The 27,652-nt window shown below is 39.6% G+C and overlaps 1 protein-coding gene across 3 annotated transcripts in view; it reads left to right on the top strand.

Moving 5' to 3' along the window:
• The window catches only part of LOC149210382 (uncharacterized), a 318,432-nt gene that overhangs the window by 229,754 nt on the left and 61,026 nt on the right, over positions 1 to 27,652 (top strand). For all 3 annotated transcript variants that reach the window (XM_089396709.1, XM_089396711.1, XM_089396710.1), the window contains 2 exons: positions 18,129 to 18,185; positions 18,303 to 18,373. In XM_089396709.1, coding sequence (XP_089252835.1) covers positions 18,129 to 18,185; positions 18,303 to 18,373 — 128 coding nt within the window. The remainder of the gene's footprint in view (positions 1 to 18,128; positions 18,186 to 18,302; positions 18,374 to 27,652) is intronic.

Genomic DNA, 27,652 nt, shown 5'->3' with positions numbered 1-27,652 from the left:
GAAATGATGAATGGGGTAATAATGAGTGGAAAGAGGGTAATATAAGCGGATAAGGGAGCAGGACCACGCAACCAAAATCAGGGTTTCCCATGAAATACCATCCCTAAAGCCAAATGGTCAGTAAAAGAGATCCCACGAGACTAGAATGCAAGGTTAATATCCAAAAGGGGTCTAGGGGACAAGGGCACAGACCTAACCCATTCTTTCTGTTGAATCCCCCCATTAATCCATGCCCAGAAGTGTCCATGATAAGAAAACTACAATACTCAATTATCAAATGACAAGGCATACCTTTAGGTTTGGGAGGCCCACCTTCAAACATACGATCATGGCAGATTTGCGAGAGACCACATGTTTGGCTCAGGTGGCAGAGAAATGACACAATGAGCTAGTTGGTGGCAGCAAGGGGCTGCTGGATGAGGACCATCTTGGAGCAAAAATTCTCCTAGGGATATCACCCACAAAATGGTGGGTAACAGGGTTCACATATGAGGTGTTGTTCTTCTTGAACATGGTAATATCATAATCATTGTGTTTCATTTTCTACTTATGTTATTGTGTTCATTAGTCTTCATTATGATTTTAGAGATTTCTTAATGTGTAGCTATGTCACATTGGCATTTGGTTTTGAGAGTTTGCTTTAAATAGAGAAATTTTTAGTTGATTTTTAAATAAATCTCTAAGATCTCTCTATCATTGTATTTCTTTTAACCCATGTAGATCTAATGTGTATTTGAAGTTGTGTAGAGACATCTCTTGGATCAAGCCTCAAGCGTGAAGGGAAATTCTTGGAGGAATCATGCCACTTTTGAGCAAGTTCATTAAAGAACCCACATTTGTCATCTCCCAAGGCTTCATCTTACAATTTTGTGTTGCAGGGATCCTTGGCTTTTAGTTTGTGTTTCAAAATCCAAATTTATTTAAAATCATTTGTCTCAATTTCTTGTGCTAATAACATTTTTATTTTTGCTATTGAAGAGCGTGTGAAAAATTAGGCAAGAATTGGAGTTTTGCTCCAATTCTTTAGTCTAAATTTTGTAGAATATTTGTAGATTATATTTGCTAACATTCCTCTTGTTTTACACTAAGTTTGAGTGTGGGTTTTGTAGAAAATTCAGATTTATTTATGGACTATGCTCACCCTTTGTGTTGACAGGATTGAGGAAGCTAAAGCTTGAAACACTAACTATTTGTTGTAGGACCCCAAGAGCACTTGAGCATCAACTTTAGGGAGGTTGTGGGCAATCTTGGACAACAACAAATTAGCTTGGCCATGGGCCTTTGGGCACTTGTAATTTTCAGATTTCAAGAGTTATTCCTTGGCTATTGTGGTTGCCATTTTTTGGAAGGAGATCTTGGTTCCTATAGACTCCTATCTTGTAATTTTTCTTTCCATCTTTTGGACAAGCCCATTAAGGGGCCTTCTATTCATTGTAAAAAAGCTAATAAAAAATCTTTTTTTCTTGTGGGAGCTTGGGTTTTACCCATGGCATCCCTTCTGTCCATTTAGGAAGAGAAACATGTGGGTGGATTAACTTTTGCATTTTCTTGTTTCCATTTTAATTGCATGCTTAAAATTTACAAAACCTCACTCATCACATTTTAATTTTGTTTAGATAAGTTTGCTACAATCCAACTTAAGGCTTTGCATTCTCTATTTTATATATTGCTTTGTGCTACAAACACTTTACTTTGAGAATTCTACTCTTCACATGCAAGCATTTCTATTTCTAACAAACTTTAATTTTGTTTACTAATTCATTTCCATTTTGTTTGACAAATGTGTTTCATGCAATGTTTTAAAACTCCAACTCCGACACGGAAACGGCCGAGGGTCGACTCCGACTCCGACTCCGACTCGGTATCGACTTAGCCGGTTTGATTTCAATGACTCTGTTGTTTTAAAAAATACATTTTTTTTTTTTAATATAAAAACATAATTTTAAAGATTTTCATTCATGTTTCCAAACACAGCTTTAGAATATAGAGAGAAGACAACATATGATCAAAGCAGGCTCATGAATATATCCATTATATCAAAATGGCACCCAATGCACTGTCCAATACAAAGTTCATACTTAGCCACCAATGCCAGGATTCTTTTCTGCCTCAGCCCAAGGACAATCACTAGACTACAACAACAATAATACCAATTCTCTACCCCTAATGAAGTCTCAAAACCCTTGATTTAATTCTGGTCAAGCTCCAGAACAATCAGAGGTAAATATGTATTTATTAGTTCATTGCCAGAACGTTTGCCTTTTTAAAAACATTGTATGGCTCAATGCATTGTTTCAGTTTTCTAATTCATGCCACTAGGATAACCATACTTCGGCCTTGTAATTTTCAAAACTTTTTCACAGTGATAGATTACTTTAGGGCTATAAATATGCAATAAAAAACAACCTAACCATTGATATGTAGGAGGCGGAACAACTTTTGACAACTGTGCTTCAGGATTTTTGTCAAAGAGACGAGCGGGTCGAGTTGTTACCGAACTGGTCGAGTCATTACCGACGCGGTCAAGTTGTTACCGAGTCGACCGAGTCAATGATTGGCTCGGTAACAACCCGACCAACCATTCCGTTTTGGCCACCGAGCCGACCCGGCTAGGCATTGGCTCGGTCTGACTCGGTCGAGTCGGAGTCGAGTTGGCTATTTTTTAAAACAATGGTTTCATGTATATTTGAATGCATGCTTCATTTCTATGCTACATTGTTATTTTGAATATTGGAGCAATCTATTTTCATTGCCTACTTGAAACAAGTCTTATCTACAAACAACTTACTTGCATCATTTTAATTTACTTACAAGCTAATTTCATTTATTTCTCCAATTGAAAGCTATATTTCACATTATATCAATATGCTAAGCACAAAATTTAATATTTCTTTGGGAGAACTTACTTGCATTTCATTTAGGCATTTTAGATGAGCTTTCATTTCTAATTTACCTCCAAGCATAAGCTTGGTTGATAGAAATTATAGGGAAAAAACTTTCTTGGAAACCAAACTGCCTCACAACTCACCCTACTCACTAGCATGTACTCTAGCTTTGCTGAACTAAGTGCCACTGGATGCTGCTTCCTGCTGTACCACAAAATCATGGTTGATCCCACGCTGAAGTAACATCTAGACGTGGATTTTCAGTCCACTACACTACCTGCCCAATCAAAATCTGTATACCCCTATAGCTTCACTCCTTCACCTCTGATATATCTTAGTCCAAAGTTCACTGTACCTTGCAGGTAGCTCAACACATGCTTCACTGCCACCCAATGAACCTGTCTCAACTGCAACATGAACTGGTTGATTTTGTTGATAGCAAAACATATAGTCGGCCTAGTGTTTGTGAAAAATCGCTTACCCGATTCCTACTGCAACAACTGATGTTAATTATTCTAATTGTTAATTCGTTTAACCAATTTACTTGCTGTGTGCTATGACAAATATCAAATTAAATACACTGGGTCCTACACAAATAAAAACTGCGGAAACTAAATAGTAAATACAACACATGAGAGAAATAAACATCACACATCTACACAATTATTTTTGGACAAATGTCCTCGGAAAAACCCAGTGTGGGAAAATCGGTGCAATAGCTGAGGGTTTGTATTATTAAGCAGTAGTTTTCTGAATACAATCTTTGGATGCCTTACTGGCTATCTAGTACAAAGAATATGATTGACAGAAGATTAGTGAGAAATACCTCACATTATCATTGGTGATCCTGACTGATCCAACCACAGAATGGCTAGTCCCTTGCTGCCTTTGCGCAGTCACTGCGTAGGCCCAACATCAAAACTTCTAGGGACAATGTCACCCCTTCCACTGATTGATTTGTCTTTGAGTCTTTGATTCTGTCCTCCTGGTCTCATACCTCGACTTCCAGTTTCAGAAATCGACCTCTCTAGCAAAAATACGGATCTCCTCAAGGTTCTACGTTGCCTCTGCGTCAGCCTACGCTGCCTCTCCCAGATCTCTCTCTGCCTCCTTTGCTGAGTATTCTTGAATCAAAAGAAATCTCCAACCAGAAATATCCCTGCCCTTCACTGCAAGAAATTACTTCGAATCTCACTGGCAACTGCTGTGCTTCTCTCTTCAGAAATTCGATCTCTGATCTCTTACTCTATGTATTTTCCAAATGCCCATCGAAGTCCTTATAATCCTCTAGCTGGGGACCAATGACCCAGATTAGATTCTAATCAATGGCTTAGATCATTTGGACTTGATCTTTGTCTTCTTCTAGAAGTTTCAACCACAGTTAGATTAATACCCTTTAATTACTTTAATTTCCTAAGTTTAGACTTAAGCACCCATTAAAATAATTAATTATTTTAATGAAATTGTCTCTGGGTGGATTTCCCAAACGATTTCTGGGTATTGTGGAATACATGTGTCCTAGCCTCCCTGCAAATTTTGACGCTAAGAGCACTTACGATATTACCAGAAATCAACACTCCCTCTTAGCGAGGAATGTGCTCTAGCAATTCACAATGCACCTTGTTGAAGCATCACCCTGTTTTGTAACATCTTCCTCTGCACTGTTGATGTCTGACATCACTGCGCACCAACTATTGCGCAAATGCTGCATCTGTACTGCTGCTGACCCTGCCATTGCCAACACTGCATCTGTATTGCAACTCCCTCTCAAATTCTGCATCCGTGCTGCTGCTAGCACTACCACTGCCAACACTGCATCTGCAATGCAACCTTTGCCAATTGCTGCTACTATTGCATCAACAATGGAAAAACATCCAAAATCACTGAATAGGTGTTTAGTATGATGCATCTGCTGTTGGAGTTTTGACTGCTGCTAGTCTCTGCGTTGACCCTCTGAAGCTTTTGCGCTGCTACTGACCTCTGCTCTATGCCAATTGCACTGCTGCAAAATCTGCTCTGCGCTGCTCAATCTCTGGCGCTCCTAGTCACTCTATCTGTCACTTCGACACTCCTTTGCACCAACTGACACTGGTCCATCCTACCACTACTAATCTGGGCTCCTGTAGCAAGGTATTGATCTGAGAAGTGGACTCCTCAAGGATCCTGCCCATCTGCAGTTCTTTCGAATTACAGTTCTAGATCACTCCAACTCCCTCTTGGAGGTATCTAGGCTGTCATGGCAAACTCCTCCTCCTCGATCTTCGCGGATGCAGCCTTCAGATCATGCTTCTCGTCCTTGCCCTTCTTCTTGAGAGGACACTGTGTAGCGTAGTGACCAAGTTCACCACACTTGAAGCATTTGATCTTCGAGACATCCTTCTTCCGCCTCCACTGCTCCTGTTGCCCCTTGGATGCAAGCGCTGCATTCTCTTCCTCCTCCTTGGGCTTCGTCCCACTGTTGCTGTTGCCGTCAAGTTTACACTTGACCAAGTCTCTCCTCATCTCTTCCTGTTGAAGAACATCCCACATTCCTTCCGAGTCTGGCAATTTCTCTCTACCCAGGATACTTTGGACAAATACTTGCCACTCCTCTGAAACTGAATTCAGGGCCAACCTTACCATCTCAGAACACTGAGGTGTTGACCCCACGGCTGCCAACGAATCTCGGGTTTCCTGAAGCCTAGTCAGGAACGGATTCTTCTGCATCTGCGTGGATCTCATCTTCTGCTCCAAGTACATATTTCGATACTCGAAAGATCCTTCGTATAGCGTGGCCAATGTTTCCCACATTTGTCGGGTAGTATCCTTGCTGGCAATTTGACACACGATGTGATCTCTCACTCTGTGGAGGATCCATCGTTTGGCCTTCGCCATTTCGGCCTTGTACTTCTTGAGCAGATCTGGATTCGTAGGCACAACTACCACACTGTTGATGTAGGTCTTGAGATCGTGCTCATCCAGAAGGCATGTGATCCTTGCCTTCCAGATCACATAGTTGGATGCACCATTCAGCCAATCCTGATCTCATAACCCATTAGCTGCCATCTCAGCCAATTAAAAAAATGTCGAACTGCCTCCTCTCTCCTCTGTGTAGCACTAGGCTAGCCTATGCACTCCCTACTGGAGTTAGTAGGTCAACTCCTCTTTACTGCTGCTCAACAATAAAGAAATCAAATTCCATGGCTAAGGAATTTTCTGAGGAAGAAATTCCCTCAAAAGTGTCTCCTTTTCTCCCACTGACGCTATTGTGCCAGCAACTGCTGCAAAATATCTGCGTCCCACCTGAAGATCTGCTCGGCAAGGAAAAATATGTTGCTTCCTTCTGCCTCTTGAAAGTTTCGATCTGGAGGTCGAATTTCTCTATCGACTCACTCAGAGAAATCGAATTCTCCTCCAAACTTTGACCTTTTGGCCCAAGCACTGCGCTGCCTCTGGGGTTTCGAATTGCTGCCTTTGCAGTAATTTCGAACTTATCTTCCTTTCTGCTTCTAAGCTCTTATGCTCACGATTTGTGCTTTGATACCATGTGAAAAATCGGTTACGCGATTCCTACTGCAACAACTGATGTTAATTCTTTTAATTGTTAATTCGATTAAACAATTTACTTGCCGTGTGCTACGACAAATATCGAATTAAATACACTGCAACCTACACAAATAAAAATTGCGGAAACTAAATACAACATAGGAGAGAAATAAACATCACCCACATCTGCACAATTATTTTTGTACAAATGTCCCCCGAAAAAAAGAGTGTGGGAAAACCTTTGCAGCAACTGAGGGTTTGTATTATTAAGCAGTAGTTTTTTGAATACAATCTCTGGATGCCTTGCTGGCTATCCAGTACAGAGAATATGACTGACATAATATTAGTGATAAATAGCTCATACTATCACTGGTGATCTTGACTGATCCAGCGACAGAATGGCTAGTCCCTTGCTAGCTTTGTGCAGTCACTGTGTAGGCCCAGCGTCACAGCTTCTAGGGACAACGTCACCCCTTTTGTTGATCGATTTGCCTCTGAGACTTCAATTCTATCCTCCCGGTCTCACACCCCGGCTTTCGACTTCAGAAATCGACCTCTCTAGCAAAAATACGGATCTCCTTAAGGCTCTACACTGCCTCTCCTGGATCTCTCTCTGCCTCCTCTACTAAGTATTCCCGAATCAGGAGAAATCTCCAACCGGAACTATCCCTGCCCCTCACTGCAAGAAATCACTTCGAATCTCACTGGCAACTGCTGCGTTGCTCTCTTTAGAAATTCGATCTCTGATCTCTTACTCGATGTCTTTTCCAAATGCCCATCGAAGTCCTTCTTATAATCCTCCAGTTGAGAACCAACGACCCAGATTAGATTCTAATCAATGGCTCAGATCATTTGGACTTGATCTTCGTCTTCTTCTACAAGTTTCACCCACAGTTAGATTAATACCCTTAAATTATTTTAATTTCCTAAGTTTAGACTTAAGCACCCATTAAAATAATTAATTATTTTAATAAAACTGTCTCCGGGTGGAATTTCCCAAAATGATTTATGGGTATTGTGGAATACATGTGTCGTAGCCTCCCTGCACATTTTGAGGCTAAGAGCACATCCGATGCTACCAAAAATCAACAGTGTTGAGCAGATACATCAAGGAACCTATCAATTGCCTGTACAGTGGGATCCACCAACTTTCCTTTAGAAGCACTTAGCTTCTTCAAGTTAGTGATCATCGGTGTAGACAAAGGCTTGCAATCTTCCATCTTGAACCTCCTCAAGATCTCAATTGCGTACTTGCTTTTTTCAAGAAAATTTTCTCTTGGCTATTGCCACAGCTCTAATCCCAAAAAATAGTTCATTAAGCCAATGTCCTTAATTTCGAACTTTGAATCCCTATGAACTATGCCACTGTAATTTATGCGACGAGCCTCAGAAAAAATAAGAAGCTCTGAGTTATGTCAATGCCATTCGATGTGAGACTGAGTCATACTGCTAAACATATTCTGATTAGAGCGAGTCAAGGATTATGATGTCACAAAGTTATGATGCCTTAAGAATCATGATGCCACAAAATCATTGTGCAATGTCATGAGGTACTGTGCAATGCAAGTCCTGTAGAGCGAGTCACCATATATATATATATATATATGCGAGTAGTGGAATGAGATGCCTTTTGAGAAATGCCACAAATATGTGCCACAACAGTGAGCTATTAATACAAACTAGAGAATCATAACATTCGTGCGAGTCATCATAGTGGTTACAACCACAATTACAAAGAACAAGCCTCTATACATGCTTCAGTATCTTGATCCACAAGGAATGCAGAACACGGGACTTAGAGAAACGAGCTTCACTCACAGGTGTGAGTGTAAAGTTACTGTAATATAGCTAGACTATCCATAGAACAAAGCGAGATCATTACAGTAGTGTGAGACCATCCAATTGCCATAGATATCAAATGCGTCCTGTGAACCGGTGTGAGGACTATGTGAGTCACTATGTATCATAGTGAGACCATACATGTAGGAGCGAGACCACAATTGCGAGCCATCCAACCAGGAATATAGCGAGAATAGAGTGTGAGAGCATGTTATTTTAGAGATGAAGAACAAGACCTCTGAGAAATAGTGAGATCATTGTGAAAACAAATTGAGTCACTGTGTAAATCACAAAGATTAATAGTGTGAATGCCATAGAATGCGAGTCCCCATCATTGTGAATTACAGATAATAAAGAGACAAAACGAGCCTCGAGTTCCAAAGCGAGCCACAGATGATATGAAAAGTTGCCACACTCATCACAAAAGCTTCTAAAATTTAATGAGAGCCATTGAAATAAGCCACAAAGGTGTGATCCTCAGTGTCCTTCAGACCTTAGCTCTGATTACATGTTGAGAAATCAGGAGGCTTATCATTTAGGATGATTTCTTTTTCTTTGAGAACTATTTATGAATTTTGTTGACTTCTTTTTAATCTTTATTATGATCTTTTCATCAAACAATTACCAAAAGCATAAACATGAATATCACAATAAAATATAGAACACAAGATATAAGCTCCAAGCCTAGGCAAAACCCCTCCAAGGGGAAAACCCAAATTTTTTTCTTCTTATAGCCAAGGCAAAACCCCTCCAAGGGGAAAACCCAATTTTTTTTCTTCTTATAGAATTAGATCAAAGTGAGATAACCAATACCCATGACCATAGACAAACTCCAATTTTCTAGATGTCAAGTCAAACCCTTCTTCTGCACAACAAATTCATCAACAACAAGAGACCAACAACAAATCTTCAACAAGAGATGTGATAAGGCAGAAATTCCACACATTTGACTTCAATAGAAACCCTTCTTCAACTTCAGACTTCGACCTTCCTTCCTTCTGCAAAATTTTAGATCAGATCAAGTGAATTGTGTGTCCAAAATGAGCTCCAACTTCCTTCTATCTATACTTGTCTGGAGGGGTTCGAATAGACATGTCCTTTGGGGCAAGGCTGACTTTGGCATCTAGAGGTAGTTTTGACCCAAATTACAATTAGAAAAATTCTTTTTCCTTTTTTCTTTACAATAGGTCCAAATAGGACTTTGACTCTTTGACTCAATAAATCCTAGAAGCATGAAGAACATGTTTATCTAAAATAATAATTTGACTTGAGCATGAAACCCATGCTTGAAAAATATTTTTTTCTTTTTCTTCTTTTTTGCTTTTACATAGAATATATACATACATAATGGCAATGATAATTATGAAGACTGAACCTAGTTACAACTTTCAACAATTATAACCATCCATAAGGAAGAGATGAAACAAGAATACTCAAATGGATGAAACACTTGCAAGAGATGTAACAAATAAGGACCAGTGCCAAGCAAGATGATCTTCAAAGCAAGACATAATACTTGAAAGAGTAAATGTATGAAAATAAAATGCTCAAAGTGAATGACAATTGGTTGAAAGTAAAGTGCTTGAAATGATCAAAGTACTTGGAAAGCAAATGGAACTTGAAAAGTAAACGCACTTGAAAATGTAAATTTACTCAAATGGAAATATGATAACTCAATGTAGTAAACCACTTGCACAAATAAAATCAAGTAAACTATTCAAGTACACAATTGCAAGACATGTACAAGTGTGATGAAGTGTTCTTGTTTTAGTTTAATTAATCCTAGTCTAGAGCAAGTTTCAATAAACTCCGGTCCTTAGACCTCACCCTTGCCTAGGCCTTGGTCTCAGAGTGAAGAGTCGATAGGGGTGGAGGGTCTGTATTGTCTAATACAACCAACTTATGTTGGAGGTGAGTTTTACAATTAAAAATGCTCAAAAGTAAAATGACAAGTTAAACTTAAAATGAAATGAGATAAAGAGCATGAGATGGATTTGTTAGCTAGCTAATCAAAATAAGAGCAAGTATTTGAAATGAAGCATTAACATGAAAAGAAATGGAATGGAAATAAACCAGTTAGCATAAGATGGCTATTAGCATGAAGTGAAATGAAATATTGTGCATGAGATCAAATGAGATGGAACATGTAAGCATGAAAATGGAAACTAGCATGAAAAATTAGCAAACTAAACTAAAGCATTAGACTATAGGTCTAACTTCAAGGAAATAGAAATGAGCAAAATCAAAGCAACCATACAAGGAGAAACCTTCCCTCAAAAGAGAGGAGTGGGATGCCAAAGGGAAAATCCCCAAGCTCCCAAAGGAAAACAATTTTTTTGTTAGCTTGGATGCCCTCTTATGAAATGATGGACTAATGTTGATTTGGGAAGAGCTTGCACCAACCCTTTTAAAAGAAAAATGCTCTTTTCCCAAATTACAAGAAGTACTCTTGGTGAATACAAGAAAAACTAACTAATTTTATGAAAATTAGTGACTACAATCGAGTCCTCTTTAGAAGAGGCTTGTATTTCTTGAAAGGAAAAACTAGTTAAAATGTTACAATGTTCCTCATAAGAATTTGTGAGATTTCTTAGTAAGGAAAGCTAAATAAGCTTAATTGGTTTGAATCTTGGAGATTAGTGTCTCAGTTGGTCTCATCAAGGTAGCGCTTTAGATCCTCTTTCTCTTCTCCAATATGCTTCCAAGTACTCCAACTCAAGGATTCCTCGAAGCTGCCCTATATGACAACAAATAAACAAGTTAGAAGATGACTAAGTAAAAGCTAAGAAATCACTACAAAACTTGGACATGTGCTGGACAAATTTGATACAATGAAAGACTAAGTCAAATGCACTATAGCTAAACTATTTTGCCCAAGAAAACCCACTGGCATGGGCTATTTCTTGGACAAAAGGAACTGCTGTCCCAAAAATTGGCCTTCTTGCTAGATTTAGTCAATGTGAGCACAAGGAAATAGATAAGAAATGAATTTTTGTAGAGAGATGGAAAGAAGCAATAATCGGTTTTGAAAAACCCCTTTTGGTTTCTCCTTTAAATGATCTTGGAAAATCTCACAATGCTTGCACAAGAGTCTTTGAAACTTTGCTCTTGAAGTTGGTTGTTTCAACCAAGAAATTCCCCAACTTCAAGCTTCTACAACCTGTATCAAATGAGAATGCTACACACTTGCAAGTAGATGTTAGTACCAAGGATTAGCTCATACAATGATGAGGAAGATCTTGTTGTTCAACCAAGAACAATCAAGATCTAACCTATCAAGAGTACTTACTAATCAAAGATAATCACAAAGGAATTTGTAACTACCTATCCATTAGACAATAGTATCCTCCAACAAATGGTATTAAACAATTGCAAGCAATAAATGTAGAATGAAGCACAATGATACAATAAAAGAATTATACCTCTAGCCTCAAAGAGAACATCCATGGACAAGATTATATGAACCTCCAAAAATGTTTATTACCAACAATGATAGTGCAAAATTTCAGTAGAGTAACACTAGCCCAGGCTCCAAGGCTTTCAACCATGAGAAAATGAGAGCTCTGGGTTACATATATAGAGATTAGGGAGAAAATCCCAATGAAAAAGGATGAAACAAGTGGAAAGATGGTGGCAATCCCAATGAGGGTCGAATTTGCCATGTGCATGAGAATAATCTCCAAGTGGATTGAACTGTTGTAGGTGGCATATGACTGGCTGTGCGAGTTTTCTTGCTGGCTAGTGTATCCTCTGCTAGCTGGTGCATATGAGCTGTGGCAGCCAAGTGTAAAGTGTGAATGAAGTAAAGGGGAGACACACTCCCTCAAAACGTGCCTGAACTCCAAGATATGTCAGCCACCAAGCAAGAGTATCAACAACTGTTACTAGATGTTGCGTGTTGTTGTCGAAGCTGAGCCTTTGTATATCCTTTTCCTGGGCCTGCGTAGGTGTGACAATTTCTAAACATAAATTCTATTACTGCAGCAGCTGATTTATTTTACCTACTTATTTTCCAATAAGTTATTTACGAAATCCCTTCAGTAAATATTAAAATAAATTCTATTGCAGATATCACACCATTATACAGAAACAAATACATGCACAAGAATCAAACACATCAACACAGTTATTTTTAGGCAATTGTCCCCGAAAAAAACCCAATGCGGGAAAGCCGGTGCAGCAGAGGAGGGTTTTATTAATCAACTTTCTTGAGTACAACTAGGGTGCCACGTTGGCTTACCCAATAGAGATAGCCACACGACAATAATACCACGAAAATCCTCCGGCGCTTCCCCTAGGCTCAACGTCAACCCAGCTAGCCTCTGCGTAGCTCCCAGACCGTCTGCGTCAACTCTGCCTCACTGCATTAGCACTTGGCCTCTCTGCATCACCCACGTAGGCCCTCCATTCACTACGCAATCCAACTGGCTCTGCGTCTGCCTCTCTGATCTCTGCGCTGGTCCTCAGTCACTATCCTTGCCTCTCTGCTATGTACTCGCTGCCCCTCGCTACAATCCAGACGACTAGTTCAATTGCTCAGCAAACCCCGCTCTAGAAATTCAACTGACTGGTCTCTCTTGGTGTATCTCCAATTGACCCTGAAGCCTCCTCTTATACTTTTCATATTGATGAATCAACGGCCGAGATTAAGTCTCTAATCAACGGCTAAAATTAAAATAGACTTGATCCTCGTCTTTTAGAAGCTTCTCATCCTTATCCTTATTAATACCCATTAATATTTTTATTTTCCCAAGTTTAGACTTAGGAACTCATTAAAAATATTAATTATTTTAATAACTCCTCATCTGGATTGAATTTTCCAAAACCATTTCTAGGTCTTGGAGATCTTATGTGCTTTAGCCTCTCCACCAATTTTCATGGCTAGAGCACATCCGATGCTACCCCAAATCAACAGTAGGTGTTAAATCTGTTAGCTAAACTGGAGTGGAGATACGCTGAAGTAATGGGAGAGTTGGGAGTTAACTCCAACAAAATCTCGAAACATTTATCTCTGACCTGTCCACCAAATCCATGAGCCTCAAGAAAATATTTCCCATCTGCATGGAGCCTTTGGCTGCTGCTGCGTGGTCTCTTCATGCATATGAATATACGTGGAGCAAAGAAGAGGGAGTGAGGTGGGGTCTACCTCCCACTCACTTCTCTTTACTTTGGACTTTATTCTTTAAACCATATCAAATTAAATTATATCTTCAGCAATTCCTGGGCATCCAAAACTTCAACTTGGTGCCTCTTTGACTTGGCTCATTTGGCACTTTGACTTGTGGGCATTTGGTGGATGCCCAATCATCTTCAAACTGCCACTCCACTAATCTTTGACTTGACTTTCATTTTCCACCTCATTTCCATTCTTTTTGATTTGTGGAAATATTTAATTTTTTCACCAATTATTTAATTTCTTTACTTTTTCACCACTTTATGTTACATAGGAAAAATGGGTTTTGAGGGGTTAGAACTTAGAAGTCACTTTTTGACCCCCAAAGATGGTTTTAGGATAATGCCGGGGCTTTGAGGATGAGTTTCAAGTACTCACATGCCATGGATATTTCCTAGGACCACTTATTTACCATTTATCTCTGACCTGTCCACCAAATCCATGAGCCTCAAGGAAATATATCCCTGCTGCATGCAGCCTTTGGCTGCTGCTGCGTGGTCTCTTCATGCATATGAATATACGTGGAGCAAAGAAGAGGGAGTGAGGTGGGGTCTACCTCCCACCCATTTCTCTTTAATTTGGACTTTATTCTTTAAACCATATCAAATTATATTATATCTTCAGCAATTCCTGAGCATCCAAAACATCAACGTGGTGCCTCTTTGGCTTGGCTCCTTTGGCACTTTGCCTTGTGGGCCTTAGGTGGATGCCCAATCATCTTCAAACTGCCACTCCACTAATCTTTGACTTGACTTTCATTTTCCACGTCATTTCCACTTTTTTTGACTAGTGGAAATATTTATTTTTTTCACCGCTTATTTAATTTCTTTAATTTTTCACCACTTTATGTTACATAGAAAAAATGGGTTTTGAGGGATTACAAGTCACTTTTTGATCCCCAAAGAGGGTTTTAGGATAATTCCGGGGCTTTGAAGATGAATTTCAAGTACTCACATGCCGTGGACATTTCCTAGGACCACTTATTTACAATTTTTTGAACAGTTTAATTAAAAATCCCGTCTTGCGGGAATTTTTAATAAATTAAAAAATCCAATAAAAACTTAATCAAATTTCACGATGCTTTAGACATATCCCAGTATGGTAATATACATCGACTCTAGGCACTGGGGCAGACCCAGGGCTTAGTCATGTAGCCATCACTCCAGCTTTGGTGGTAGGTGAGTGATACAAGGCCACACTTTAGGGAGATATCCAATGCGAGTTTCAAGGAGGGGAAACAGGCCACATTTCAAGGAGAAACTGTTGGTCTGAAGCTTGAAATCTATTGCTGAAAGATTGCTGCCAGATTTAGTCTATCTGACAGCATGTTTTGTGGGGCATTTATTGCTGAGTATTGGCACGACTTTCTAGGGAGCAGAACTCAGTTTTCCTAGTGACTATCTGAGCACAAATCCCAAGGCAGAGGTCTGACAGAAAGCACAGCGTAGAGGTTCCGACAGAGGCACAGGTTTAAAGGACAGTTGCACATTTTTCTGGAAGGTTGAGGGCAAAATTCAAGGGAGAGATAAGTACTTGAAGTGTATTAATTGCTGTGTAAAAATTTCTCTGAGATTAGCAAATAAAATCCTCCTTAAGACTGGTCTTCCCCTTGTGGGTTTTTCTAGGGTCAGTGTTTGACCAAAAATCCAAGTGCCTCAAATTCTGTGCATGCTTGTCTTATTTCTTTATCAATTGAAAGTGAAAAGTTACAAGTAGAGGTAGCTTGTTAGTGTTTCAGCTCAAACTTATTCTCATGTTTATATATCAGCATATGTGGGCTGTGGTGATTAAATCATGGTACGTAAAAACCACCGAAACCGGGGTCGGCTACAGACCTTCAAAATTTCTACACTGTTCAGAAGGTCGAGTTTACCTAGTAAAGGAGGGCTGAGTTCATACTTGTGTTGTCGAGACTAAGCCACATGTGAAGGGCTGAGACCAACATTTTTTGGGGATTGAGTTTTATCAGCTGAAAGGGGCTGAGAATACCTTCACTAGTAGGACGAGTTGACATCCATTCTTAGTCTTTTCATTTGGGGATGAATATCAATATTTTTGGGCGAGTTCAGTGGCAAGATATATCTCTGTTCGTGGGAGTTGAGAGCTGGTAAAGAAGGGCTGAGTATTTTTCCCATGAATGCTGGACGAGTTAGCTGCCATATTGAGCTTGTTCGTGGAGCACATTTGGGCATCTTTTTTGCTTAATAATCAGAGAACAATTTGCTTTCTAGTGTGCTATCCAAATAGTCAGTTTGTGGGTGTAAACTTTGTTCATATTGGGCTTTTTAGTGACTTTTGATCTTTTGAAAATTCGTCTAAATGCCATGTCCATTGGGCAGATGGGGTCTAGTTCCTTGCTATGTACAAATTAGCAGGTAATAGTACTGGAAGAAAAGTTCTGTTCTATGAATGACAAGAAATGAGATATTAGTCTATGAAAGCAGATAAAACCTATTCTATGAAAGCATATGAAATAACATGAAATGAAATACTAGTCTATGAAAAGCAATGTGAATTCTGATCTAGGAATGTGATAGTATCTGATTCTAAGAAAGCCTTTGAAATTATACTAAGAAAAGCACACACATCTATGAAAGCATGAAATTCTACTGCTAGGAAAGCATATAAATCTGAATTATAAAAGCAGGAAGCTTATTATAGAAAGCATTGAAAGCATTTAATCTATGAAAGCATTGAAAGCTTTGAGAACCTATTTTATGAAAGCAAGGAAATCTAAATTACAGAGGCAGAGAACTAATTCTAAGAAAGCATTGACATTCAAGCTATGGAAGTAAGGACTTTACTCCTAGGAAAGCATGAAAATCCTATCTACCAAAAGCATTGAAATTTTACCTACTAGAAACAAGGAATTCTATCCTATGACAAACATTCAAAACTGATCTAAAGCAACTATCAAAATGTAATCTAAGAATATGAAAATTTTCTAAGAAAGATAATGGAAAAAACTATTTTATGAAAGCGAAGATCTGTTCTGCAAGAAGTGCATGAACACTGTCTCAAAATTGCTTTATGATTCCTATTCTGTTAAATGTAACTGCAAAGAATGTAAATGCGACTACGAGATCTACTTTCAAATGCTCAGATGTGAATTTTGGTTAAAATAAATCTTTTGTATTTTTCTTTATATTTTCAACCAATGATTAAAGCTGTGAGACAAGCTGGAACATAATAGAGTAATTAGATATATCAGAACAGAGTAAAATGGAGCAAGAATGAAAATGTTATGCTACAGGAGTCTTAAACGCCACAAGGGGTCCCTCCTAGTGATTGCACGAGATTAAGAAAACACAAAGAACTTTATTATGACTGTCACAAATTGCTCATCAATACTCAATGGCAGCAACAAGATCCATGTCTGTTATTAAACTGGAAATGACTGTGTACATAACTGTTTAGAAGTCTATATTATCTCTATCTCTCTCACTTGTTAGCGAGTCAATTTATAATGTCTTTCAAAAGTAACTAACACAGAATGATGCTGCTACAAATAAGAAAAGATGGACGATGATTAGGTGTCCAATTAGAGCTTGCAATTTAATTGCTATGGATTGTTGATGACTCAGTGCATCCACATGAAGACATGTATGTACACATAATCACCCTCATGATATTCCTTAGCTTTCTGGATATGAAGAATATAACTCGCTCACTTGAAATCGATTCCACCGCTAGGTAGCAGTCCTAATGCACTCTGACTCTGTTCTTCAGGCCACACGATAGGTTGACTGGAGGTTTGACCAAGCCATCGTGGTCATACAATGGCCTCATTGTTGTGCCAAATAGGTCGAATACCATATCTTGCTTCAAGCAATGAAGCAATGAAGCCATTCATTGCTTCAGGAATGATGGTCACCATTGATTCTGCTACAGATTGTCACAGGAGCTGTGGAAATTGTCAGTTTCTGCACTTTTTACACATTAGCTCAATTTTATAAAGAAAAATGTATAGAACCATAGAAATATTGGACTTATTACCTCTTTATGCCTTTGTAGCTCGGATGGCCATGTTTATGCAAAATGTGACAAGATGATGCAAAAATCGGTTAGTTATGAAGGCTTCTACGAGGTATAATGATAAAACTAAAGTAGTAGACTGTGAAAAAGGTGTTGATTCTTAGGCCCAACAATATCCTTGGAGGTTTACAGATCAAGTGCCTTCATGGTGATTAATTGATGGAAATAACTCCACCCCTACATCTAACACTAGTGCAATGTAATGACCTTCCTCTTTTATTCTTTTCCTTTTGTATACTGAAGTAGTAATCTTACAGTTCTCATATGGGTTTATAACTTTATCCCTTTTTTCTCATTGCTTTTAAATGTATTTTTTTTATTGCTTAGGAGTGGTCTTGAGTCCTTGACATTCTCACATCACTATTGTTGCTTGTTGCATTCTCTAGTGCCATTGACTAACTTTGGGCACTGGTGGACATTCATAAATTATTTCTTATCTTATTTCTATGTTGAATATTGATACAAACTTTCATTTGAATAATAATTTGTATTAGCTTATGGCTATAATGCACATTCTAATTTGATGGACTTGTTATGGAATGGAGAATCTCTTGTGAAATCTAAGTATTTTATCTAAGTAAGTTAGAGTACAACTTTTCTTGTTTTTGGGAAAAAGATCATTGTGCTGTTATGCTGAAAATCTACTTAAATTTGGTGTTATACATTTACAGGAGATCTCTCCGTGTGGGAGATTAATTGCAACTGCGGATCGGGATTTCAAGATTCGTGTAAGAAATACTTAATTCTTTGGAATGAATATTACACTTTTGCTTGTTTATTCTTGAGAAAAATATGAATGTATTCAGCATAAAGATCACTAATGCGGAATATTTATTTGTTGACAGGTCAGTATATTTCCTAAAAATCCTCTTGGAGGGGCGCATGAAATACAAAGCTTTTGTTTAGGTCATAGAAAGTGCGTGTTAACTCCTGATTTCCATTGTGATCATTTACACACTATGTAGAAGGAAAATTTTTTTTTGCTTGCTTCTTTTGCCAATTGAATATGCCATATTTTGCAATCAAAGATTCAGTGAAATGGAAACGAGAGAAGGTGAGGTACATGATTATTGGACCTTTTTTGCTTGATACTTCTTTTTTGATTTAGAGAGAAGTGATTCACCTCATTATTTTATAAGTCGACTTTGAAATCCAAAGATATTGATGATTTATTGGGACTTTATTTTCATTTGAATAAAACATCTTAAAAATTTAAAGATTAAAGTACAAAAGAAACTAAAGAAAATTTGGCTCTAGTAAACTTAGTTGATTGGCTGGAAGAGGGTCAATAATATTCATTTTAAACGAGAGCTCGGAGATGGAATTTCAAATAAACTATCATCTTTAGAGAAGGAAGAGAGATGTTGCCAAGGATCCAATGGAGACAATATGTCTCTTTACTTATATTTATTAGATGTCATAGTTCTATTGTTCATATTTGTAAATGTCTATAATTTTGTGTATTTTATATGTAATGTCAAAATAGTAATAAGATAAAAAATGTGACACATGTCATTGGTCTTATGGTATAGGAACTAAGTCCACTAGGGAAGGTCAAGGGTTCAAGTAATTAGAAGGTGATTGATGATATATGCATCCTATATATTTAATTATCTCCCTTTGGAATTTTTTTATTCATAACTATTAGACACCTAATCCTTAGTGATTGGGTGAAACATTTAAATATGCAAATAAATAAAATAAGGTAATTTGAACCAGTTTTGTAGGAACGATCCCCCCCAAGGATCTAGAGGTAGAACTGCGTCCCATATGGATCCACCACCGATCCTTCGGCGGAACCGCAGATTCGATTATCAGATCCGCGGTTCTGCCTTTTTTTGGCGATTCTTGGAAAATTGGAACCCGTGGGAGCCTGATCTGTAGTGCCTACTGCCTGATCCGTGGATCCAGAAAGGATCGGGTGCAGATCTGTGGAGGTTCGGGCGTGTATCCACTGCGGATCGCAAGTGGATCCGAGAGAAGGTGGACAAAGGCACTTCCGCGGGGCCTTTTTAGTTTTAATTTTTGGAAATTTCGAACTGTTATGTGAGGAACTACACTTTCCGAATACTCCCAAGGTGCCCCTTGATGCTCTCTAGACGCTTCCTAGATGCTCCCTAATGGTAATGTTAAATTCTTAAAGTAAAAGTGACATTCTCCTTTATCTTTCATTTCCATCATTTTACTTAAATTTTTAACATTACCATGAAATGACTCAAGATGTTTGAGAGTGGTTCCAACCTCATCAGACTTCATATGGAGAAAATATAATTTCATATCCCATTTAAAATTCAACAGACTTAACAATTTTCAAGATCAATGGGATTGTGGTGTTTCATTGGATTATATCATGTATGAGGGCATGCGATTGACATATAATCAAGAGCACCAAACCCTACATGTACCCCAGTGTTGGTGTTATTGATTGTTGAACTCCTTTGTCATGGCCTTAGCAATTATGTACCCTTCACTCAAGTCAAAATCATTGATCAGGCATGTTAAGCTTTCTCTACCATATTATAAGGCTTGGATTAAGTTGTTTGATAAAAATGAGGCAATGTTGACTAATATCCCTATAGAATTGAAGTAGAGGCAAAGACTAGACAAGAGAAGAGGAATCTAGATTCTAGATGGTTGATGCTGGAATAATTAATCATTGATGTACAATGGATGCCATATCTATCTTGATTTATGTAAAAATATGCATGTTTTCATGTCTTTTACAACTAATTTGGTATTTTGGATGTTTTTTATAATATAAATGCAAAAAATAAAAAATAAAAAGAGATATATATATAGTAGACGCTTCCTAGATTTTTGGGAAATTACACTTCCACGTCGCCGATTCCAAAAAATGTCCCCATTTCATCCCCGCTTCATGCAACGTTGATTTGAACAGACCATGGAATTGGAATCCCAAAGGACACCACTTTGATGTATAGATATTATGTTCAAATTAATAAAACTTAGACTGGTAGTCCAATATGTGATTCCTTGGCCTGACATGGTACTAGAGCCACATCTCTACAGGTTCCAAGTTCAAGTGCCTTTGCCCATCAGTCTGTCGTTGTCGCAGTCCTCAAAATCTTTCCCTGCCATCCAAAACATTCCCTCTGCCACCCCTGCCAAGTGGCAAACCTGCCTATGCCTTTTCAATCTCCTCGACTTGTTGAAGCACTTAGCCTGTTTAAATGTACATCTAACCATGCTCCCCCTAATGAAATGGTCGACTTGTATTTCTCTGCGTTTTCGACGCCTGCATTTCTCTGCATTTTAGTTGCCTGCATTTCTTTGCGTTTTAGTTTCCTAGTCGCTTGCTTCAACACTTGTTTTTTGTTTGTAGTTTTGTTTCTAAGAGAGCATTACTAGTGGATTTCTCTTCAAGTGTTGGTGATGGGATTGTTCTCAGAAAGGACGGTGAGCACTCGAGTGAAGTATTTGATGTAGTAGTCTTGGCTCTTTGCCATCTTATTCACATATAGCCTTGTCCTCGAATTTGCATATAGTTGCTGGTTCAAGTGTCTAGATGTGCGGAAGTCATCTAGAAGTCCTTTAACCTTAGCAATTACTCTAATTATTAAAGTGATTAATCTAATGAGATGCAAATGCTTTTTTTTTCAACTGTGGTTCACGGTCACTAAGTGGTTGCTACATCCACGGGTAATAATCCGGACAAATCCACTTGAATGGATCTACTCGCCGACTTATCTGGTCAGGCCTAACCCCAAGGGTGTTGAGGAGATTTGACCTCGTGACCTCCCAATTGGCAAGGTACTTAGCAACGGGAACTCGACCAATTGAGCTATCGCTTGGGGCTAATGAGATGCAAATGTTATTTACATTAGTGAATTAGATAAATTTCAACCATTGATCTCAAGTGAAGTTAAGATCTAATCTTAACCGTCAATCACTTTGGAGATTAGGGTTGTGGATTTGAGTGAATAACTCAAATTTATAAAAGGAAGATTAGGCTAAGGGAAAAGACACACAGTGAACACACTTGAGAGAAGGTGATCTCATTGATTGAATTTAATTGAATTGAAGGATTTTTAATGACATCCACGAGACCAAAACGGTCTAAGGGACCCAGATATCCAATCAAAAAAACATCATACAATCAAGTTTCTCTCCATAACAACCCTCTTGGCATGGATCATAATCAAAATGTTTTCTGTTTTGTGAAGCTTTCCTTCCATAAATAGCTCACATAGACTGTCCTCTTTCAAGTCACTTTTAAACTGACTACGAATGTCCTTATAGGCAGGACACTCCATGATGAAGTGCCATTCGGTTTCAACCGCTCCCTCCTCACAGAAGACACAAGTCCTTTCTTCCCACTCTTCCTTGGGAACTACCCATCTACCTGTTTCACATCTAAGATGATGGGATCCGATCCTTAGCTGTGCTATTAAAATCTTAGCCTTTCCCTTGATTGTGGCACTCAAATAGGTCTTTTCATTATGTGACCATGTAGGGTTGAAATTATTGACATATATCATTTTTTTACAGCCAACCTGTTTTTCCCAGGTGGTAGTCTTGAATTTTTCAAGTACCCACTTTTTGATTTCCACTTTAGAATTAGGAAAATCTCGCCAATTGATTCCCCATTTTCCCATCCACTTGTCATTCTGCTTCCACCAAGTTTTCCTCCTACGCTTTAACTCTTCTACCACAATCAACTTGGGCCACCGGTGCTCAACCATGCCATCTACCTTTTTTAAATACATTAACAAATGAATGATTGCTAAAGCTTCCATAGGAAACAAACCGGTCTCTGCTAGCAATATCTCATATGGGACAGTTGATTTGACTTTAAGATTGCTAGTGATTAAGTGTTTTTGAATTCTTTCTACATGTCTCCATTTGTTGTTTGACATGCTTCTCCCCCAAACTTCACACCCATAGAGGACAACCGGGGTAACTAACAATCCAAAAAGAGTTTTCTTGGTTTTCCAATCCCATAATTCTGCTTTCCTGCATCTATTCTGAAGAAGGTAGGAAGCTCTCCATCCCCCTTGAATCCTTTTAGTTCTGCATGTCTCCCAACTGAGCCTGTTGTGAAAAACAATTCCTAGGTACTTGTACTCTTCCACTAACTCCAAGGCTTTTCCCTCAAAAATAAAGCTAACTTCTTGTTTTCTTCACTTCAAAGAGAAGATCACAACTTTAGTTTTGCTAGTGTTTACTTGCATCCCCACCTCTTGATAGAAGAGCTCTAATGCCTTCAAATGCTCTTTCAAACCATGAGCCGATTTTGCAATTAGAATAAGATCGTCTGCATACAAAAGCAACTTCACCACATATCCTGCTAATTGAACACCCTCTCCACTATCTTTGTTCACCCATTCTTCCAGCTTATCAATATATAAACTGAAAAGCGTGGGGGAAAGAGGGCACCCTTGCTTAACCCCTATGTCACTACCAAAGCAATCAGAGAAGCCTTCCTTAGTTCTGATTTTTGCACTAACTTTCTCGTAAAGTTTATGCACCGCTGCTCTATACTCCCTTGGTATTCCGAGCTCTTCCATTCTTCTCCAAAGCTTATCTCTAGGGACAGTGTCAAAAGCTTTTTTGAAGTCAACGAAGCAACAAAAGGCCTCCTCGCTCTGGACGTCCCAAATCTTTTCGATGAGGTGCCTAAGAGTGATGCAATGATCAATGGTAGAGTGCCTTGGCCTAAAACTAACTTTCCCTTTAGCTCTTTTACCCTTTTTTTCTGCCCAGTTGTTGATTCTGCACTTCAACAATTCCTAAACATTCTTCCAAGAAGAGGGTTGACCATAATATGTTGAAATTTCTGAATCTAACACATCAAAAATTCCTACTGCATTATCTGGTTTATTTCACCTACTTGTTTATTCCTTAACAAGTTATTTGGCCATATAAATACTGAAAATAAACACAAATGCAGTCTCAACTCATATACAGATCATCAATTGAAATAATAGACAAACACATAAGGGACACGTTATTTTTGGACAATCGTCCCCGGAAAAACCCAACTTGGGAAAACCGGTGCAACAGTTATGAGGGTTTTATTATTAAGCAACTTTCTTGAGTACAACTAGGGTTCCAAACTGGTTCATCCAATAGAGATTTCTATCTGGCAGTAATACCTCTCTTGAGCAAGTATACCCCACAAGAATCCCTCTGGCGCTTCTCCAAGGCTTTGCGCTAGCCTTGCTAGCCTCTGTGTAGCTCTGGAACCCCCTACATCAGCCCTCTGCCTCTCTGCGTCAGCGCTCTGGCCCTCTGTGTCACCCACCAGGCCCTGCTAGCCTCTGCGCAATCTCTTTGGCCCTCTGCGTGGCTCTCGCTGGCTCTGTGTAGCCTTCTCAATCACTGCGCTGCCCCTCTGACACTATCTATGCCTCTGCTATGTACTCACTACCTCTCGCTGCAACTCAGATCACTTGTTCGAATTTTCTCAACAAACCCCGCTACAAAAAATCAAACTCACTGATCAATCTTGGTGTATCTCTAAATGACCTTCAAGCCTCCTCTTATACTTTTCTTGTTGAGTCTTCAACAATCAAAATTAAATCTCTAATCAATGGCTAAGATTAGATTTGGCTTGATCCATGTCATTTAGAACATTCTCACCTAGTTTTATATTAATGCCCATTAATATTTTAATTTTCCTAAGTTTAGACTTAGGAACCCCATTAAAAATATTAATTATTTTAATATCTCTCTAACCGGGTGGAATTTCCCCAAATCATTTCTAGGTCTTGCAGATCTCATGTGCTTTAGCCTCTCCACCAATTTTCATGGCTAGAGCACATCCGATGCTACCACAAATCAACACTGCCTCTTAGCGAGGAATGTGCTCTAGTAATGCTCCACCACTAAACATCACACTGATTCTTCCGCATCGGTACCTGTGCTGATGCTTGGCCTACTGCCCATTGTCCACTACATTGCTACTTCCTGTACTACTACCCATGGCTCTGCCACTGCCACTGCTACATCTGTACAACAAATCCCTTTGCATCCATGCTGCTGCTGGTCCTTCCTCCCAACACTACATCTGCACTATACCTCTCTCTCAACATGATGCATTGTGCTGCCCATAACACTACCACTGCTAACTGCTGCATTGCAACTCAGTTACCGATAAGTAAGTAACTGATCTACCTAACTACTGACATCTTTGTCAGTCTAGAAGCCCCCTGATGCTGAAGCTAGTTCTGCTGCTATCCTGTGCTCCCTCTGTTGTCTCTGCGTTGCTGCAACACCTCTGTGCCTCTCGCACTGCTGCAACCCCTACTGCGCTGCTACAGACCTCTGCACTCTAGCATTGCCTTGTTGCTCCATCTACATCTTGCTACTGCTGACATCTGTCATCCTGCTACTATCACTCGGGGCTCCTGTAGTCGGATATGATCCAAGAGTTTGGGTGCCTCAAGGATACTGCCCCTCATCTTCTGTAGTCCTCCTGACTATAACTCAATGTCACCCCACCTCTTCTCTAGAGTTGCATGAGCACTCATGGCATAGTCGTCATCCATCTCGACTTCTTTCTCCGCCTTAGCCGAAGCTGCATTGGAGTCAGAAGCCTCTCCCTTATTCTTCTTCCTGGGACACTCGGTTGCATAATGACCCAACTCCCCACAATGGAAGCACTTCACCTTGGAGATGTCCTTCTTCTTCCACTTCCCTTCTTGTCCCGCAGATGCCATAACCACATCCTCTTCCTCTTCTTTCTTTATTCGACCTCCTTTGCTGCTACTTCTCGCCTTGGTCAACTGTCTGATCTCTTCTTGGCGAAGAACTGCCCACATCTCTTCCCATCCTGGAAGATCAGGTCTGCCCAAAATGCTTTTGACAAATGTCTCCCAACCCTTGGAGACTGCATTCAGGGTGGTCCTCACCATGAACTCCTGATTCGGTGTGGCCCCTATGGAAGTAAGTTGGTCCCAAATCTCTTGCAACCTGCTGATGTATAAATCTATCTACTCCCCCTTCTGCATCTGATATGACCATAGCTGATTCTCCAACAACATCTTACTCTGCACGGAGGTGCCCTGATACAATGTCGTCAAGGTATCCCACAACTCCTTTACCATGTTCTTCTCGACAATATGTGGTACTACATGATCCTTGACCCCATTAAGGATTATGCACTTTGCCTTCGCCATTGCATCTTCATACCTTTCATTATCAGCTGGGTTGACTAGGATAGCCACGGTTCTCAAGGCAAAGCCCTTGATGCAATGTTTATCCAGAATAGACAGGATCTTGACCTTCCAGATGACAAAGTTGGAGGCCTTGTCCAACTTGTCCTGATCCCTCAGTCTGTTCATTGCCATCTCCGCTCTTCTACTGGACTCCCTCTGAGTCTCGACTTCCCTCTTGGAAGTTCTCTCCTAGACTCCCTCTGAGTCTCGATTTCCCTGCTGGAAATCTTCTCGCCAACTATCGATCTGCTCCTCTCCGATCCTCTTTGCAACTGCAACTTGGATCTAGATTTCTTGGCTAGAAATCCCTCAAGGCAGCGACTCCCTCTACCTTGGTTCTGTCTCGTTAGGTACTGTTCTGCTTCGACAGCAACAACACCCCACTAGCTTCCCAACCCACAATCTGCCCACAACTCCCTAGGCCTCAGTAACTGAAGAAACTGAGCCTCGTAGCTCTGCGCAATCTCGGCAAGACTGAATCGCTCCTTTGGCCAACTGCGTCAAGCCTACCTGGATGAGTAGGATGACGTGGCTCTTCATGAGCCTCTTCTGCCTCTCTCTACCTCTGCGCTAGCCCTCTTTCTGGCTCGAAATGATGACGTAGGCCCTCTGCGTCACTCCTTCTCTGTTGCTTTCTACTTAGGAGCAGCTCTATCTCTCGAGACAACTGCTACTGCTGCAAATGCCTCTGATTAAGCTGGTGCCTTCAGTTCTCCTGTGATCTGCAATCCTCTGATACCATGTTGAAATTTCTGAATCTAACACATCAGAAATTCCTACTGCATTATTTGGTTTATTTCACCTACTTGTTTATTCCTTAACAAGTTATTTAACCATATAAATACTGAAAATAAACACAAATGCAGTCTCAACTCATATACAAATCATCAACTGAAATAATAGACAAACACACAAGGGACACCGTTATTTTTGGACAATCGTCCTTGGAAAAACCCAACTTGGGAAAACCGGTGCAACAATTTTGAGGGTTTTATTATTAAGTAGCTTTCTTGAGTACAACTAGGGTGCCAAACTGGTTCACCCAACAGAGATTTCTATTTGGCAGTAATACCTCTCTTCGGAAGCAGATATTCAACAAATCTGCCCCACGAAAATCCCTCTAGCGCTTCTCCAAGGCTCTGCGCCAGCCTTGCTAGCCTCTGCGTAGCTCTAGAACCCCCTGCGTCAGCCCTCTGCCTCTCTGCGTCAGCTCTCTGGCCCTCTGTGTCACCCACGCAGGCCCTGCTAGCCTCTACGCAGTCTCTCTGGCCCTCTGCGTGGCTCCTGCTGGCTCTGCGTAGCCTCCTCAATCACTGCACTGGCCCTTTGACACTATCTCTGCCTCTCTGCTATGTACTCAGTTCCCCTTGCTGCAACTCAGATCACTTGTTTGAATTCTCTCAGCAAACCCTGCTCTAGAAAATTGAACTAATTGATCAATCTTGGTGTATCTCCAACTGACCCTCAAGCCTCGTCTTATACTTTTCCTGTTGAGTCTTCAACGACCGAGATTAAGTCTCTAATCAATGGCTAAGATTAGATTTGGCTTGATCCATGTCATTTAGAACATTCTGACCCAATTTTATATTAATACCCATTAATATTTTAATTTTCCTCATTAAAAATCTATTTTAATTATAATCTCTCTCTAACTTGGTGGAATTTCCCCTGTGGAAAAATTCGAAGTCAGGATTAAATCGGCAAGGGTCCAGAAGTTGAAAAACTTGTTAAAGTCGGGAGTTTTTTGAAAAAGTCGGCAAAATTAAAAAAACACAAAAATATTCATTTATTTTTTATTTTTTTTAACATCTAGAGTATCCACAATCCATTAGGGCTTGTAGTCTGCAACATCAGATCTGCAATCTAACCAATGAGAAATAGACAAGAACAAACATATAGCTTACTTGTTGAAGTAGCCCATCTAGATCAACCCTTTCTGCATTTTTTGTCCTTGACACCTGGCAGGTCCTTTGCCTCATTTGCCATCAATTGCTCACTGAGTATTTGCTGCTCCA

This window comes from Pinus tabuliformis, chromosome 1_2 (genome assembly GCF_031772625.1).
Source record: "Pinus tabuliformis cultivar Carrire ecotype Pingquan chromosome 1_2, CPIR1, whole genome shotgun sequence".
NCBI lineage: Eukaryota > Viridiplantae > Streptophyta > Pinopsida > Pinales > Pinaceae > Pinus > Pinus tabuliformis.
The sequence above is the reverse complement of the archived record's forward strand: the minus strand, read 5'-3'. Positions and strand labels throughout refer to the sequence as shown.